The 16,231-nt window shown below is 42.0% G+C and overlaps 1 protein-coding gene across 3 annotated transcripts in view; it reads right to left on the bottom strand.

Moving 5' to 3' along the window:
* AKAP7 (A-kinase anchoring protein 7) overlaps nucleotides 1-3,078 on the bottom strand; it is an 82,255-nt gene extending 79,177 nt beyond the window's left edge. For all 3 annotated transcript variants that reach the window (XR_004060579.1, XM_030944682.1, XM_030944681.1), the window contains exon 1: nucleotides 2,820-3,078. Coding sequence is in view for 2 of the 3 variants with exons in the window: in XM_030944682.1 (XP_030800542.1) it covers nucleotides 2,820-2,979 (160 nt within the window). In the remaining variant the exon portion in view is untranslated. The remainder of the gene's footprint in view (nucleotides 1-2,819) is intronic.
* Nucleotides 3,079-16,231: the final 13,153 nt, after the last annotated feature.

Below are 16,231 nucleotides of genomic sequence, written 5' to 3' on the forward strand. Positions count from 1 at the left end.
GAAAAAAAAAATCATGATCCACCAACCTCATAGAGGAGAGACACAAAAATAAGGAGCAATAAAACACATTCGATTGCATTCTGATCCCAGCTGCCTTCTCTACATATTCAGATTATCGTTTCAGATAGAACAATCTTCTATCATTTGACATATCAGTATCACAGATCACAGTGGGACTTGATCTTCAAGCACTGTTCCCTGTTCACTATGTTTACATTAATGTGTTTAATAGGTTTATAACAGAATCCATTAGGTTGAAAAAGACCTCTGAGATCATTGAGTCCAACTGATGACTGAACACCACATTGTCAACAAGGCCATGGCACTAAGTGCCACGTCCAGTCTTTCCTTAAAGAGAACCAGAAACATGAATCCAACACCTCTCTGGACAGCCTGTTCCACTATCTAACCACTCTTTCCATTAAGAATTTCTTCCAAATCTCCAACATAAACCTCCCCATGTGCAGCTTAAGTCTGTGTCCTCTTGTCCTGTTACTGGTTGCCTGGGAGAAGAGGCCAATCCCCACCTGTGGACGCTACAGTCTCTTTCCAGGTAGCTGTAGAGAGAGAGAAGGTCCCCCTGAGCCTGAGCCTCTTACTCCAGGCTAAACACTCCCAGCTCCCTCAACTGCTCCTCATCAGACTTGTGCTCCAGACCCTTCACCAGCACCATTGCCCTTCTCTGGACATGCTCCAGCAACTCAATGTCCTTCCTGAACTGAGGGGCCCTGAACTGGACACAGGAGTTGAGGCATGCCTCATCAGTGCCAGAAACACTGGGACAATCACTGCCCTGGTCCTGCTGGCCACACTAGCACTGATCTAGACCAGGATGCCATTTGTCTTCTTGGCCACCTGGGCAAACTGCTGGCTCATGTTTCGTTGACTGTCAAAACCAGTACCCCCAGTCCTTTTCCACTGGGCCACTTTCCAGCCTGGGACTCTGTCCCCAGTCTGTAGTGCTGCAGGAGATTGTTGGGCCAAAGTGCAGGACCCAGACTTGGTCTTGCTGAACCTCAAATCATTGAAATCAGCCCATTGATCCAGCCTGTCCAGGTCCTTCTGCAGAGCCTTCCTACCCTCCTGCAGAGGGTAGGAACACTCCAACCCAACTCGATCTTGTCTGTGAATTTGCTATTGGAAGACTTAATCCCCTCATCCAGATTATCAGTAACGATATTGTACAGGAGCAAACACTGATCCCTGGGGACAGCACTAGTGACCAGCTGCCAGCTGGATGTGGCACCATTCACAATCTCTCTCCGGGCCTGGCTGACCAGCCAGTTCTTAACCCAGAGAAGAGTGCACCTGTCCAAGCCATGGGCTGAGAGGTTTGCCAGGAGAGTGCTATGGCAGATGGTGTCAAAGACTTTGCTGAAGTCCAGGTAGACAACACCCATAGCCTTATTCTCATCCACCAGGTGCATCACCTGGGCATAAAAGGAGATCAGGTTGGTCAGGAAGTATCTGCCTTTCTTAAACTTGTGCTGGCTGAGTCTGATCCCTTGGTTGTCCTGCCTGTGCTGTATGATCACACTTAAGATGATCTGCTCTGTCACCTTGCTGGGCACTGTGGTCAGGTTACCAGACCTGTAGTTCCCTAGATCCTCCTTCCAGCATTTCTTGAAGATGGGCATCACACTGGCCAGCCTCCAGTTGCCTGGGACCTCCCCAGTTAGCCATGACTGATGATAGATGGATAATGGACAGCGGCGTAACGAGCTCTTCTGCCAGTTCCTCATCACCCTAGGATGGATCTCATCCAGATCCATACACTTGGGAGCATCTAAGTGGTTAAGTGCCTTGAAATCCCGTTTGATTACCCTGGTACTTTTCTCATCAACCTTGTCACTGACAACCTGGACAGCCAGCAGTGGGTTGAAACCAGTGGGCAGAATTAGCTCAGGGAGTCTCTTGTTAATATCCCTTACCTAGGCCACAGGAAGTCATCAGACTTTCCTGTGGAATGGGTCCAACCAGCATACAGGGCCCTCAGTTTCCCTCAGAAGCAAGCCACCCACTACAATTACCCTTCTTTTTTTCTTAATACCGTGTATTTGCGATCCACCTGGTTGACTCCATTAGTCTGGAAGACTCTCCAGATAAACCTTCTCCACTGTTGTCTGCCTGACTCTCAAGATCCAGGGCCTCCTACCTATTCTGTAAGGGCACCTGGGGAGGCAAGGAATGCCAGGAGCAGATTCTTCCACCCCTCTGAGCTGGGACCTTCTTCCATTCCCCCCCACCTGCCTGATGGCAAGAAGGCTGGGGCTCCTTGATTCTTGCTGAGCTTTCACCTGCTGCTTTCTATTCATATTTTTAATAACAAATAAATCATTTAGAGACAGTTTAACTGAGAGCTGCTCTAGAAGTAGCCAGTCTTAACGGCGACGCATTTTAAACCTCCAGTGCTGGCACAATAGTTACCATAGCTAATAATAATAATAATAATAATAATAGTTTCTTGTGGGAAAAATAGAAGGGTTAGTATTCAGCCAGGTCACATACACAGTTAGGGAACTAAAAAGAAAAGGAGTAGTAGTAAACTTAGGGGAAAGAAAGGCAGATTCAGCGCTCAGTCAGATTGGATGCATACACTGTCGGCAAGCCTAGGGACTGAGCGGGGCAGGCAGGGGAGCGCCAGAGCCCTATCAACAAGAGCCCTACTTCATCATTAATAACTTAATAATGAAGTTGGAAAGTTTTCCCCTACGCCCCAGCGCGCCCCGCACGCCCCAGCGCCCGCTCGCAGCCCAGGGGGAGGCGGGCGCGGGGTCTCGCCGGCGCCTGCCCTCCGCCCGCACCCCGCCGCCTCTCACCGTGCTCGGGGGCCGCGCCGGCCGCGCTCCGGGCATCGTCCCCGGCCCGCGCCGCTCCCTCCGCCGGCCGCAGCGCCATGGCCACGGCCCGCCGGGCGAGCAGGGCTCGGGCCGCCGCTGAGCACAGCGCGGGGAGAAGCCGCGGCAGCAGCGGCCGCATGCCCGACCGGGGCGAGCAGCGCTGCCCGCCGGGAAGCTGCGGGGCCGGAGCGGGTCTGGCGGAGCCGCCGCGCCCCTCGGGGGAAGCAGAGAGGGAGCGGGGCCGTGCGGCCGTGGGACTACAGCTCCCGGCACGCTCCGCGGCGGCGATGGGGCGGCCCTGCCCCTCGGCTGCCCCGGCGCGCGCTCCGCGGCGCGGCGTGCGGCGGGGCCGCCCCTCACAGCGGGCGGCGGGGCCCGCGAGCGGGGCGCCTCGGTTCGTGCGCTGCTTTCGCTCGGTATCGTAACGAGAACGAGAAGTGGCTGCCCCAGCGCTCGCCCCCGCGGGGGGCTGCAGCCAGCGGGATTTGGCGTCCCTCGAAAATAAGCGGCTGAAGTTTAGGGCGGCAAAGCGATATTGAACAGTAATTTAGCAGCGTAGACAGTCTTGCTCTGAATGTGCTCTGCTATACGCAGCCTCGGGCGCTCCGACCGCTGGCACTGATGGCTCTGTACAGCTCTGGCTGTACAGTCTCGTCTTGGGAGTGGCCCCAAGGGGTGATAAATTACATAAAGAATCGAAATTTTGAGTTTACCTGAAGTTACCGAATAGACCTTAAAAACTGACTGGCAAAGAAAGATAAAAGGATGTAAAGGTATGCAAACAGGATTATAAGAGTGGCTGGAATCGGTGGAGAAACAGATAAAAAGGGCTTTGTATGGGAGAGGCCGCTTGTCTGGGGGAAGGAAGGGGAGACGGTCTTTTCCTGCTTAAATAAAGACTTGGTGCCTCTCGGAAGCCAGATGAAGCCAAATCCTGTCAGGGTGTTGGTGGGAGAAGCCAAGCTAAATGCCACCTGGTGCTTTTGCTGATTGGCTTATCCATGTAAACCAGATCCGAGGGAGCAGGTGGAATGTGTGCACATAAAGATTCCTATTTTAATTTGTAAATATAGTAGGGATGGTGTCCTGACTCATCAGTAGAGGGGTGATATTAGTTGTAAATTCTCATCAGGCTGAACTCTTGCGTTTTTAACTTTGGCAACCAGCCCACTGTTGAGCCTCGAGTTGTCGGCTAACAAGCCCTTGAATTCTTACAATACATTTCCACAAATGTGGTGGCTAGCAAGTCCTTAATTTTATACCATACACTTCATTACATTCTCAACTTGCAAAACAAGCTACTCAAAGATGCTGACCCAGAAGCCACAACAAAATTCCACAAGCTCCCTTCACCCACAACAAAGTTCAATATGGGAGATAGAATATGCCTGGCTGTGTTTTGCCCAGGCAAAGCAAGGAGGGAGAGAAATAAAGAAAGGGGAGAGAGACTACAAAGAATATCACGGATCCTCAGATCCTGCATTGGTTCTGCTGTGTTGGAGGGTCTGGAGCTGAGATCATGAGAAAGAAAGTGAAAGAGAAAGAGAGGGAAAAGTGTGAGAGGGCCTGACCTGTTTTCTTTTATAGATAACCTGGTGCAAGCCTCTTGCATAAACCAATCTTTTGCCCTGTTTTGTTGATGTGTGCACAGCCAGCCTTTGGAGCCCTCCTATAGGAGGTGAGTGGGGACAGGGACACTGAGCACAAGTGTCAAGGTGAAGCAGGAAGTTGGCTCAGAACAGTTCTGCCCCACCTCTACATCTTTAGATCACACCTTTCCCATTGTAACAGTCACAATGTTTGAGACAAAAAATACTTATGTCTGATTCTCCATAGATGGCAAAAGTAAATAAATAAAATAGGATGGTTGGAGGAAACAGCATGTCTGCTGGAGGTTTGAAGCTGGTTGAAAGAAGAGTGAAAAATGAAGCCAGTTCCTGTATTTGGCTCCTCTTTTTACCATTATTTTGATCCATTTTGAGCTGTGTTTGCCATTCACATAGAATTTTTATTGATTTGCATAGTTCTGTAGAGGCCAAAGGTTGGATGTGATGCAGAAGTCCAAGTTCTGTGAGATCCAAGAGAAGCTTTAGGATGAGGCTGCTGGCAGTTTTTATTCGCATTTAATTTAAATATCAGCTATCATTAGGAGATTAAATGCATAAGAGGTCACATCTTCCTAGCCTGTTTCCTTTATCAAGTACAGTACTTCCATAAAACTTTGATTCTAGAGAGTTATAGATCAAACACTGGAAGAAAATATTTTTGGAATTAAGTGTTTTTTATAAATATGAATTTAAAAAGCAATTTGGATCTGAAACTGCTCCAAATCAATTCCTTAAGTTTTTTGCAGAAATCTTCAGTGAGAAAACTTCAGGAAAAAACAGTTATGTTTGTAAAATTGACCGGGGAGTCCAATGCAATGTTTAAATTAAGATAGCATTTACTGGTGCTCTTAACAAATGAAAATGCAGTCCATTTTATGGAGCTAAAATTGTCTGTAACCAGCACCCACTAGCCTGGCATTAAAATTGTAGATGCCTGTAGATGTATTCTTTGGTCACATGACTTGCCTGAATATACTACCTCCAGGATGAGAGGAAGTGAGAAATCAAAAGTACCTCAGCTAGAGCTGGTAGCACTTCCCATGAATCCTCCCTACAACCTACAAGTCGCAGAAGTGGTGTTGGAGGGAAGCGTTCGATTGAGGACTAGAAAGATGAAGTAACAAGTTGTGATTTTTCTGCCTGCCCAAATACTGCTCAAGTTTCACAGAGGTCACTGACCTGGTGCCTGGCAGAAACTGCTTTTCATTACTGCTTAGGTTTGGGCTCAAGCCAGCACTTTATCAATTTTCTGTGGCCTTGCCTTTATTAAAGAAAGTTTCTGATTAACCTCTCAGCAGTACAGTTGTCCCTTCAAAGGAAAAAAAATCACATTATGACAGCTGAGTGACGCTGGCAGAAAGAGGAAGCAGGGTCAGCTCTGTGGTTGTATTTGCTTACACAACTGCCCTGCCAATGCCTGTTAGCCTCTCACCTACCTTTCCTTCTCTTAATCCACCCACCAATTTCAGGCAAATTCTGTAGAGTGTTAGAGGATTCAGAGGTATGATATTCCCACACCTTTCCTGGTAGTGGGTGTTTTGGGAGAAAAGAAAGGTCCATTTCACTCCCAAATGAGGGAAAGAAGAAACAGTGCTGTGTGTCTATTTTTCCAAGAGTGGCTATCCATGAGTATTGGCCAGCTCATTACACTGTAGGTCAGGGCACATATTATCAATACCTAATACATCTTATCTTAGTCAAGCAAGAGATACGGGGGAGCTATGAGCTAGGAATGTTTGGGACATGACTCACTGAGGGAAGTTAGGTAGTAAAAAGGCAGGAACGGGATGTGTTGCAGGGAGCCTAGAGGAGACATTGGGATATTGTGTAGGACATGGGAGGGAGTTGAAGGTATTGTAATGAGAGGGCATGGAAGCTGTAAGGGAAGCTTGGGTTGTTGTGATAAGAAGGGAGGACATAACTGATACAAAACAAGTTTTCATTACTGTCACTGTTTTGCAGCATCTTGTTTTCTGACAAGCAAAGAAGAATAACAAGCTGTGACCTGATAGTAAGAATAGATTTGCTGGAGAAACAAAGAAAACTTTGAGCTGCAGTACTACAGATGATGGAAAATGAGAGGTAGAGGAGTGCCTAGGATAAGATAATTTAATGCGAAGGTCAAAAATCAAGTAGTCTGGAGCCAGGGTATAAAAGGAAGAAGTGTATGAAGATGCTATCAGATGTAGTTAATAAATAGAACTGCATTTGATTGACATCTGACATGAAAATATAAATGGATATTTTCATGATCTGTTGCTCACAGGCAGTTCATTTACATTTCAGGAGGAGGGAACAGAACAGCAGAAGGCAGCTGAAAAATTAACTGCTTACCAAGTGCAGCAGCTGTTCACCTGTTACCCTCTGGATAGCGACCTATTGTGAGGGACGTGGGCTAAAGATCAGCATAGACAAACAAATGCTGTTAATGTCAATGTAATATTTCAGACAGTTCCAGGTTCCTCCAGGATTTTTGAGGAATGACATCTGTTGGGTGGAGAGAGGATTCACCTAACAAAGTGGGTCAATAATACTTTTGCCAACTGGCTTGCCATCCTCATAAGGATGGCTTTAAACTAGGTTGTTGAAAGATGGAGAAGCAGTCCATCAGACCTAAGCTGGAAGAGAATTGGAAGAGCTAAAAGCTGTTGTGCAGACAGAGAGGTAGTGGTAGATAATGGGAAAGCAGGTGCAGGATAGCATGATGGCAGAGACTGCGTGGCATTTAGGGGGACCCCAATAGGCTTGAAAAGTAGAACGTCAGATGCTTGCTACATAAAATTCAACAAAGACAATTGTAAAACCTTGCATCTAGCACCTGATTGCTTTTGGCAAAAATGGCTGGATACACATCTGCCCTAACTTAATGGTCCATGACATATTTGACCAACTTGGACTCTTCACTGGATGTTATTGTTAGGTGTAATCTCTAGGCTGAACTCCTACAGCATTCACTCCGGAACATAACATTTATTAAAGCCAATTTATTGCTTTACCCATTCACCTTGCAAATTGATCTCACTGGTTAGTTTTAATATTTCCTCTTAAATACTTTAAGCAGCAGACATAGAATATGCTTTCCCAATCTGTGCTTTTCCTCATCTAATCTTTCTTTTCAACACAGAAAATCCACCAGAAATCATGTAAATCCTCATTCTGCAGCAGTTACATCATCCTTTCCTAGTCAACAAAATCAGTCGTCCCTATGTTGCTCCACCGTCAGGTTGAAAGAAGATATTAATTTCTTTAGTTTTGTCTCAGAAGCACAAATTCCATCACTGTGGTATACATCACTAAATTTTCCAAAATGTAAGGTAATTAGAATACAAATAATATAATAGAATATCTCTAGTAGTTCATATTTTGTAATGTGAGTAGATAGGTTTCTGTTTGCTAAATATTTATATACATGCCAACAAAACTATAAAATAGAAAATAACTTGAAGTGATTTTGATTACCACAATCTTGTTTTTCTGATTCTTGACAAATATAATGTGGATTTAAGCAAAAAGTTGCCTGTCCTGGAGATTGTTAAGTATGCCAGACTGCAGGGTGAAGACAACATTCAGTTTGATGGGAAACCTTCACACACCTGCAATATAAGGGACTGTATACTGAAATAAAAGCAGATTTCACTTTCACTTTACTAATCCCACTTCACTTTTTAGCTCTAGAAGCCAAATTAGGTTTGATCTGGAATGTCCAGTTTCCTGGAGCTGTTCTTTTTTCCTTACTGGAAGAGAGGTTTGAAAAAAATACATGCAGGGGAAAAATGGATGGAAAGTGTTTAAGTAAGAGAAGACACTGCCTGCAATTAAAAAGTTTAATATGGTCAACTACATGTGGAAGTCATGCAGCTGAGACACTAACTAGATCCTGCATTCCTTGAGCAAGAGACACTTTACTGGGAGTCTTAAGGAAATAAAGAATGCAGTTTTGAATCCAGAATTCATATTATTCCAGATGTGGGTGGGGGAAATACGTATTTACTTACTAAACTGAAAAATCTTGATTCCATGCTGCCAGTCTGTTCTGTTTCTTAATCTGTCTGTCACTCCCTTCAGCCACAAGCTTATTTGTTAGCTCTGGCTTCCTACCTTCTCAAGCTTCAGGTATTGCACAAACACACTGTATATGTGACCACTATGCAGCTTTGTGTGTGACCTTATGTCTATTTCCTTCTCTTATCCATGGATTTTCTGTCAAGTTAGGATGTCTGTGGAATAAAGGCAGTATCTTTCCTGCATGTTTGCACAGCCCATTGTCCAATTAAGAAAAAACAAATTGATGTTCCTTATTGCCACAATATATTAGAATTCTTCCTGAAGTTCAGCTCATCATTCTCTCTTCGTGCATTTCTAGTGTGTACCTGCTGTTTTTCCTAAGAGGAGCTCAGACATTAGTTCACAAGCACTACCAGAGCTTCTGACAGTTGCTCATTTAGCCTAAGGTGTGAATGTACATGCTTTGGGACTCTTTACTGGTCAATAAAGACAGAGGCTTATGTGAACTGTAATTTGTATAATAAATAAGTAATTGTTCTAGAGATGCTTTACTCCCTCCATGAACAACCAAGATTGTGTCTTGCTTAGACACAACTTCTAACCTGCATGTTGGTTAGAAGGCTGATGTTGGGTGAAATGGATCAATGTTGGTTGTTGATCCATTTATGATAACAAATTTTGTTATTACCTGCTTTAGAATTAGGAAAATAACTTCATGTTTTAGACCAATACTTGCTCTGGCAAAGCCTTTTGAAGCCTAGACAATTAAATTCAACATCTGCTGTCTAACTGGAAACACTTGAGTCAAAACAGCCTTTCTTGATTGTTATACTGACCCTCATCACAATGGAAGAACCTGCTATGGCTATGGCTAATGCTGCAACGCTGGAGTGCTCAGAAAACTTCACGCAGTGTAGGTTTTGTGATCATGCCAAGTTAGAGCCTACCTAGGAAGAAATAATTAAGCGGTGTTGTTTTATGTTTCACATGAATTTTGAAATTGATTTACTCCTGGTGTTGCTGGGTGTAACCATGGAAACAATCCCACCCACCACTCACATCAGCAGTCTCTTAAGATGTCTGTTTATGTTTAACCTAAAGTCTAGAACAAAAAACCAGTGATGCTCAAAATACCTTTCCTACGAGATATTCAGGGAAACAGTAACTTATTGTTTGAAGAAGAAAAGCGCCCCTGATCTCAACAGAAATGAGAGATCTCAATTCTAACATTGGTTTAGCTACCATTCGCACTTGGAGCAATGTGATGTGGCATCCAGTTTCTGTCACTGAAATCTCTTAACAGTTATTGGATCCATCTGTATGTATGGATCTGAGGCTATTCACCACCTCTTTGCTGATGCTGGAGTTTCCTGATCCTCTTCTTGAGACTCAAGGTTTTCATTTATAAAATCACAAGGATGAACCCGTTCAAACCTCCCTTATTTACAATCATGATTTTAACCTAGATCAAAAACATTAACTCATGTCCACATTTTAGTATGACAAAGCATGAAAAAAAAATACAATTAAAGAAAAACACATTCTGACTAATGGGGAAAGAGACACATTTTAATTCTCCAGATTAGCACACTGCTATGTCTTTAATAGATTATATCATATGGTTCTTATTCAATACTCCAGACTTTTGTTAAGCCACTTTCAATTCACATTCATACTCTGGCACTAGATGAACTGCAGTAACTGAAAGGGAGGAAAACATTTGCATTTCCTGTAGTACGTCTAACTTTCAGTCCAGGCTAGAACAATGTTTTAAAAACCCCTATTGAAAGAACTATGTTTGGGTCATTTTGTCAGGCATGCAGTCTGTCTCCATAAGCCAACATGTGACCATTATCATGTATCTGTGATACTGGACTAACAGCTGTTTAATATAGCTATTACAAAGTGAGGAGATGGAGGGGAAAAACATCTCCCCAGGGCTCCAGAAGAACTGTAGTTCATTTGATCTGTTCAAAATAGCTATTTGGTCTTACCACAAGAACTTGTACCCATGTAGGAAAAAACAAAGGTGTTATTTAGTGTTATTTTTATTTACTTTCTGGATAGTTTTCATTTTCTGGACTTGCTTATATGTAAGAGAATCAGTCTACAGCTTAAAAGTCATGAAAGCTTACACATGCTTTGAAACACTGAAAGGAAGTAGCTCAGGCACACATTAAAATGTACTCTATCAGAAACTCTATTTTTGGTGGGCATCCAGGGAATCATTGAATTTTTTTGACACATAACTCATACTCAGTTCAGAATATTCAGTATGAAATATACTTGCATTTTGTTTTGCTCAAATGCTGTAAGTCCCCATGAAACAGCATGACAGGGTGACAGAACTGCTCTCTTTCTTTTTAATTTGCACTGATTCCTAAAAATATCATCAAGATTTTGAGCAAACATATAAGAATCAAAATTGAAAATAATAGGCAAATTGTAGACAATACTATGGAACATGTAGGTGTCTTTCTTCTGTGTCTTGGCAAAATGGTATCTACAGTCCTAAGAACAACTTTCCTCACAACACAGCTCTCTTAGACAGGTAAGGTGCATGGAGACTTTCAAAAAGGGTGAAATCATACCCAGAAAAATGTTGCTTTATGCTTTTGTGACAGTTGGGAAGGCAATAATAGGATCCTTCACTTGAAGTACATTCAGTGAAAGAACTAATGCTTTCCTGAAGTGATGCAGTATTGCAAGGATCTGTTCCCTTAACTGACGAGGAGAAAGACCTGCAGAAAAACAAGGGGGAAAAAAGCAAACTGAATTGCTGAAGGATATGTTGAGCTGCACTTGAGTCAGGTGGGTCTGCAGCAGGCTTTACCAATTACATGCTGTATTTGCAGGACTCCAGAGATCCATGGGAAGTACCACTGATGACAGTTGACTTGTCATATCCATGTAATTAGAATGATAATTAGGGGGATTTCAGAGAAGGCAGTGTGATTAGGTAGAGTTCACTGACTTCTCACGGGATCTGGCAAACTAAGGGGCCTTTGTGGCTTTGAAAATAACTCTGTATGTACTTGCTTTGGTAAATGTTGTGTCTTACCCATTCATCTCCAGCCTCAGTCAATATTCTGTTTACATTTGCTGTGTAAGTTCTTCTAAAATTGCATGTTCTGCAATCCATTGTCTGCCTTACAGTTGAATCTCTTTTCACTCAAGTCTCAAATGACTCAAGGTCCATAATTGTCCTTTGTGGTTAGTTGACATCTTTCAAATCAGGGTCAAACTTCTGCCATTGAAACCTTGTCTCACTTGATTTTTATGATAACATTGACTCATGATTATCCCACATTTCCACATTGCCTTTGGAGGATTTGTTTTATTCCTTGACTCCTTTGTGTATACCTTTAATTTCTTACTGTCTTCCATCTAATAAACAAGTTACCATCTTTATCAATTCACTGTCAAGTTTTTCTCTCCTTCATATTTTTCAAATTAAGATCTCAGCCTAACTTTGACCATCTGCTTGTGGATGTCTAGCTTTCAGCTTATGTGCAGCATCATTAAACATGGTTTGTCCTCATCCTCGCTCTCCATATTCCTTCAGTCACCAGGAGGCACAGCTCCTGCCAGTCAGTGAGTTCTTATCACTTAAGCGTTATGTTTGTCTTAAATCTCTGAAAGCTCTTCTCTCAATCTGTCATGTGTTAGGCAGAAGTTAACTTTTTACCTAAGATAGAGTCTTGTCAATATAAACTGTAATGCTTACTAAGGAAATTCTTGTCCAGATCTTCTCCTTATGTCTCAAGTACTGGAACTGGGTTTTTTTGTGTGTGGTTTTTATTTTGTTTGTTTGGGGTGAGGTATTTTTGCTTTTTTTGTGGTGTTGAAAAATGCAATTTAGTTCCCCTGTACAGTAATTTAGAATGTCTTTGGAAAGGTAATTTTTTCTACAATTTCAACTTTTGCGATGTAACCTATCTTAAATTCCTCTTCAGCTTCTGTATTTTAGCACTCAACTTAGATGTCTTGGCTTTTATTCTTTATGATTAATCCCTGCCTTAATTATCTTGTGCTTAATATTGAGAAGGTTGATTTCTTTCTCTGAAAGGTTTGTAACTTAAACGGGAGCTATTACTTGTGCCTGCATAGCTCCAGAGAAGCTGAGTCCAGATCTTAACAATGGGCCTTGGGTACTGGGACCTGGATGGCTGTGTTTGATGTGGCTGTACATCTGGATGGGCTGTACGGGGCTTCTTAGCCAAGCAAATAGCCCAAAGAGAATACTGCACTAATTAATTTGTTCTGCTCCCAGTGTGAATTTAAGTCATTCAGAAGCAGCTCAGATATCTGTGGACAATGCTGTGTTAGTACTGTGCAGACATGAAATCTATGGCTTTTTTCTGCACTCCTTCTTCTGTTTGGAAAAATACTGCTGTTAGCACCAGCAAAACTACTTTGTTGTTCTCCTTTAAACTGTTGTTTACTATGATATTGCCAGAAAAAAAATCCCAAACAACAACAGCAATAATCCTTACAACTGCTGAACTAATAATGCACTAAGACAATCTTCTAAGCCGTTTAATGCTTGTCATATGGCTCCCTGGTGTATACGCAAGTCTATCTATCTATCTCAGATGGAGCTTCTCTGCTTTACAACTAAGGAAATGGCCACCACAAAAATCTGTCTAATGAAAACTAGACAAGGTAACCTCTTGTTTGTGTGATAAGTATCAAGCCTTGACAAAAGAGCTGGTATCCTTTGTAAACCTTTCTTTTAAAATCTCATTTTAAACTACTAGTAGATAATTTTAGAAAAACACATAAGAATTCCAGTAAATCATATGTCATAAGACATGTCTTCTTGTAAATACCTATTCCTGAATCTTTTAAAGTATTATAACTTGAAAAGTTTACTGTCCCCCAGGAATATTTATAAAGATTTCTAAGTGATTTGTTGCATCCAACACTGTTGAAACTGTCCAGTTTAATTGCATGAGATGACATCTATGTTGGTAGAAATCCAGGATGTAAAGCCTTAATAAAAGCTATACTAGAAGGAATAGTCTAGAGAATTATAAAATGGTTTACATTTTATTTTAATCTAATTTTTTGAAAGTGGCATTTTCATATTCTTTCTCTAATTTACACAATAAAAAAGGGAATGTGTATATTGCCTCTCTACAACAAGGACAGAAGAATATTTAATAAGTGCTTTGCAGAGAAAAGGGGGTATATGCTTACTGTGATTATGCTGTATAAAGATTTTACAGTTACTACAAGACCACTAGCACACTGGATAGAGACAGTAGCTTTTGGAATACCAAAGCAATTTCTGCCAAAAATACTGTCCTCTTAGGATCAGAAAAGAACCCTGTTGCTGTTGTGTTCCTGCTTTTACCCATAGACTGTACATGCCTAACAATGAGTTAAAGTTGAGAATAACTACATTTAACTGAGTTAGCTTATTACAATGTCTTGACTACGTTGATACTTCTGGGTGTAAACTGAAAATAAAGTGTCTAAGTCATTTGGAAAATGCATATTTCCATACCAAAAACTACCTTGTGCTAGTTTTCATAGGCCTTGTTATTGAGTGTTCACTGTGTGGGTTGCTCTGTGCTCCTTACTCGGGGGAAAGGAATCTTTGCCAGAATTAGGACTTCATGAGAAGATCCTTTACATTACAAACCAGACATGGAAGGTTATTAGGAACTGGCTGAACCCTGCACAGAGGCTGACAATTATTCTCTCTCCTTATATATTCTACCAGCACCTGATTATTTTTAGGTATGTGAAACTTTTGTCTTTAGTACTGCTAAACTGTGTGCCCCTGTCTGCCTTGTTAGTGCCAATTTTATGGAAAATGGGTCACAGTCTGTACTAATTGACGCTGGCTTCTAAAAAAAATTGTACTGGAAAATTTTAAATCCTCTCTTATAGTATTTGCCTAAACTATGCATGCAAATGTAGGCACAGTAGAATTGAAAGTTATTTGTATCCTAAATAATTTCTCAAAAGATTGGGACAGTTAAGTATGGAGCAATTTTAATTTTATCTTTTGCTCCTTTAATAATTTTTTTCCATAGTTATGATTGGAATTTGTAATGGCAGGGGAGATTCAACTGACAGATAACGTTTCACAGATTTTACAGCTCTCCTAGAACAGAGTAGCAACTATTGGAGTTTATTCAGTGCCACAATGTTGAATTCATGGGATATTTTACTTCTGATGTCAGTAGGGCCTGGATTATTGCCCTGGTGCTGTGGCTGCCCAAGATGGAACTCTATCCACCCTGCAGTAAAAGACAAACTTGCTGTATCTTCAGTCAGAACAGAATTTCACACTTCAGGAATAACTCAAAATTATTGCACTTTGGTAGCAGATCTGCTTTAAGACTCATCTCTCAGCAGTGCACATTTGCCCCTGCACTACTGAAGCAGAAGAAATGAGAATGAGAACTCTGAAAAAATTTGGACGTTAAAAAAAAATTTTGAACATTAAAAAAATTAATTCTGTGGGGGTTTTAATGTGCATAATTTTAATGATCCACCTTATCCTAGAGTCCAGAGACAGCTCTGTCCACACAACTTCTTTGGATGCAAAGTACAACGTACATTTGATCAGACTAGGAGCAGTAAACAGAGCTCATCAACCTGACCTGAGCTGTGTAGCATTGCCGAAAGCAGTGCTACACAGTTCCACAGCCTTCGTGTGTATAATAAGTAGCTTGTACACAAAGGGAAAAGATGCTGTGTTCTTTTCATGATACATGGAGAAGAAAGAGAAGTGAAATTTTGGACAAGAAGATGGTGTTTGTTGTGTTTTCTTACTATACTCCTTGGATATCATGAAGAACATAACCAAAGGTCAGAGAACTGTGGTCAAAAGTACTGAGAATATCCAATATAAAACCACATATTAGAAGTGGTTTGATAGCCTAGTTTCCTTAGGCCCATGCAACTGCTGTCGGTCATTGCCCTTTATCATTTGAAGTCAGTGACCAATTTCAGCCATATGTGCAACAGGATAGTCATCTTAAAGACAATGAATGCCTTACAAACTTTGTAAAAAAATCCCTACAGTTAGCAAGAAGAGAAAAGAAAATAATTCTATAGCAGAGGGAAAGGTTCTCAGCTCTGCTACTATGCTTCCTCCCAGTTAGCTGCAGTTCATCCTGTCTTTTGTCTGAGGCAGGTGCCACAGAGGAGGACCTAAGATCATTGCAGTGGGGAAGGAGATTTCAGGACCAAAAGACATAAATCTTTACCAAACCAGACGCTAATAGCTGTGCTGCTCAGCCAAACATGTTGTTTCCTCATAAGTAGCTACAGCACTTTTGTAACATGAGTAGAAAGCCCACTAGCTCAGGATTCTCCGGCAAGACAAAGCTGATTTTCATTGTGAGATAAAAATAAAACTGTTTAAAAAGAAGTAAAGAAAAACTTCCTAAACAGCTTGAAGGAAACAGGAGAAAAGACCTCCCTTTTTTCTTCTTTCCTCTTTGCCGGATACAGCGCTTACAATCCCCCGGAGCACAACACCTACAAATGAGTGGAATTTGATAACTCATTTTTAATTACCACCTTTATCTGCACTTCTGTAAAACAAACAAATTAAAAAGCCTAAAGCTGGGCTTGCACAGGGAAAACCTAGGTGTTCGTAGGACTAAATTCACCACACTTCTCTCTGCACTGTTTCTCTTTCCTTCATTCTGACTTTTGAATCTGCCCTGATGCCCTCATCTGACACAGCAACTACATCAGGGAGAGAGAAAACAGGATAGGCTTTCACTTTTGTCTGGCAGCACAAGCTTGCAT

Source organism: Camarhynchus parvulus, chromosome 3, assembly GCF_901933205.1.
Source record: "Camarhynchus parvulus chromosome 3, STF_HiC, whole genome shotgun sequence".
In the NCBI taxonomy this organism is placed as follows: Eukaryota; Metazoa; Chordata; class Aves; order Passeriformes; family Thraupidae; genus Camarhynchus; species Camarhynchus parvulus.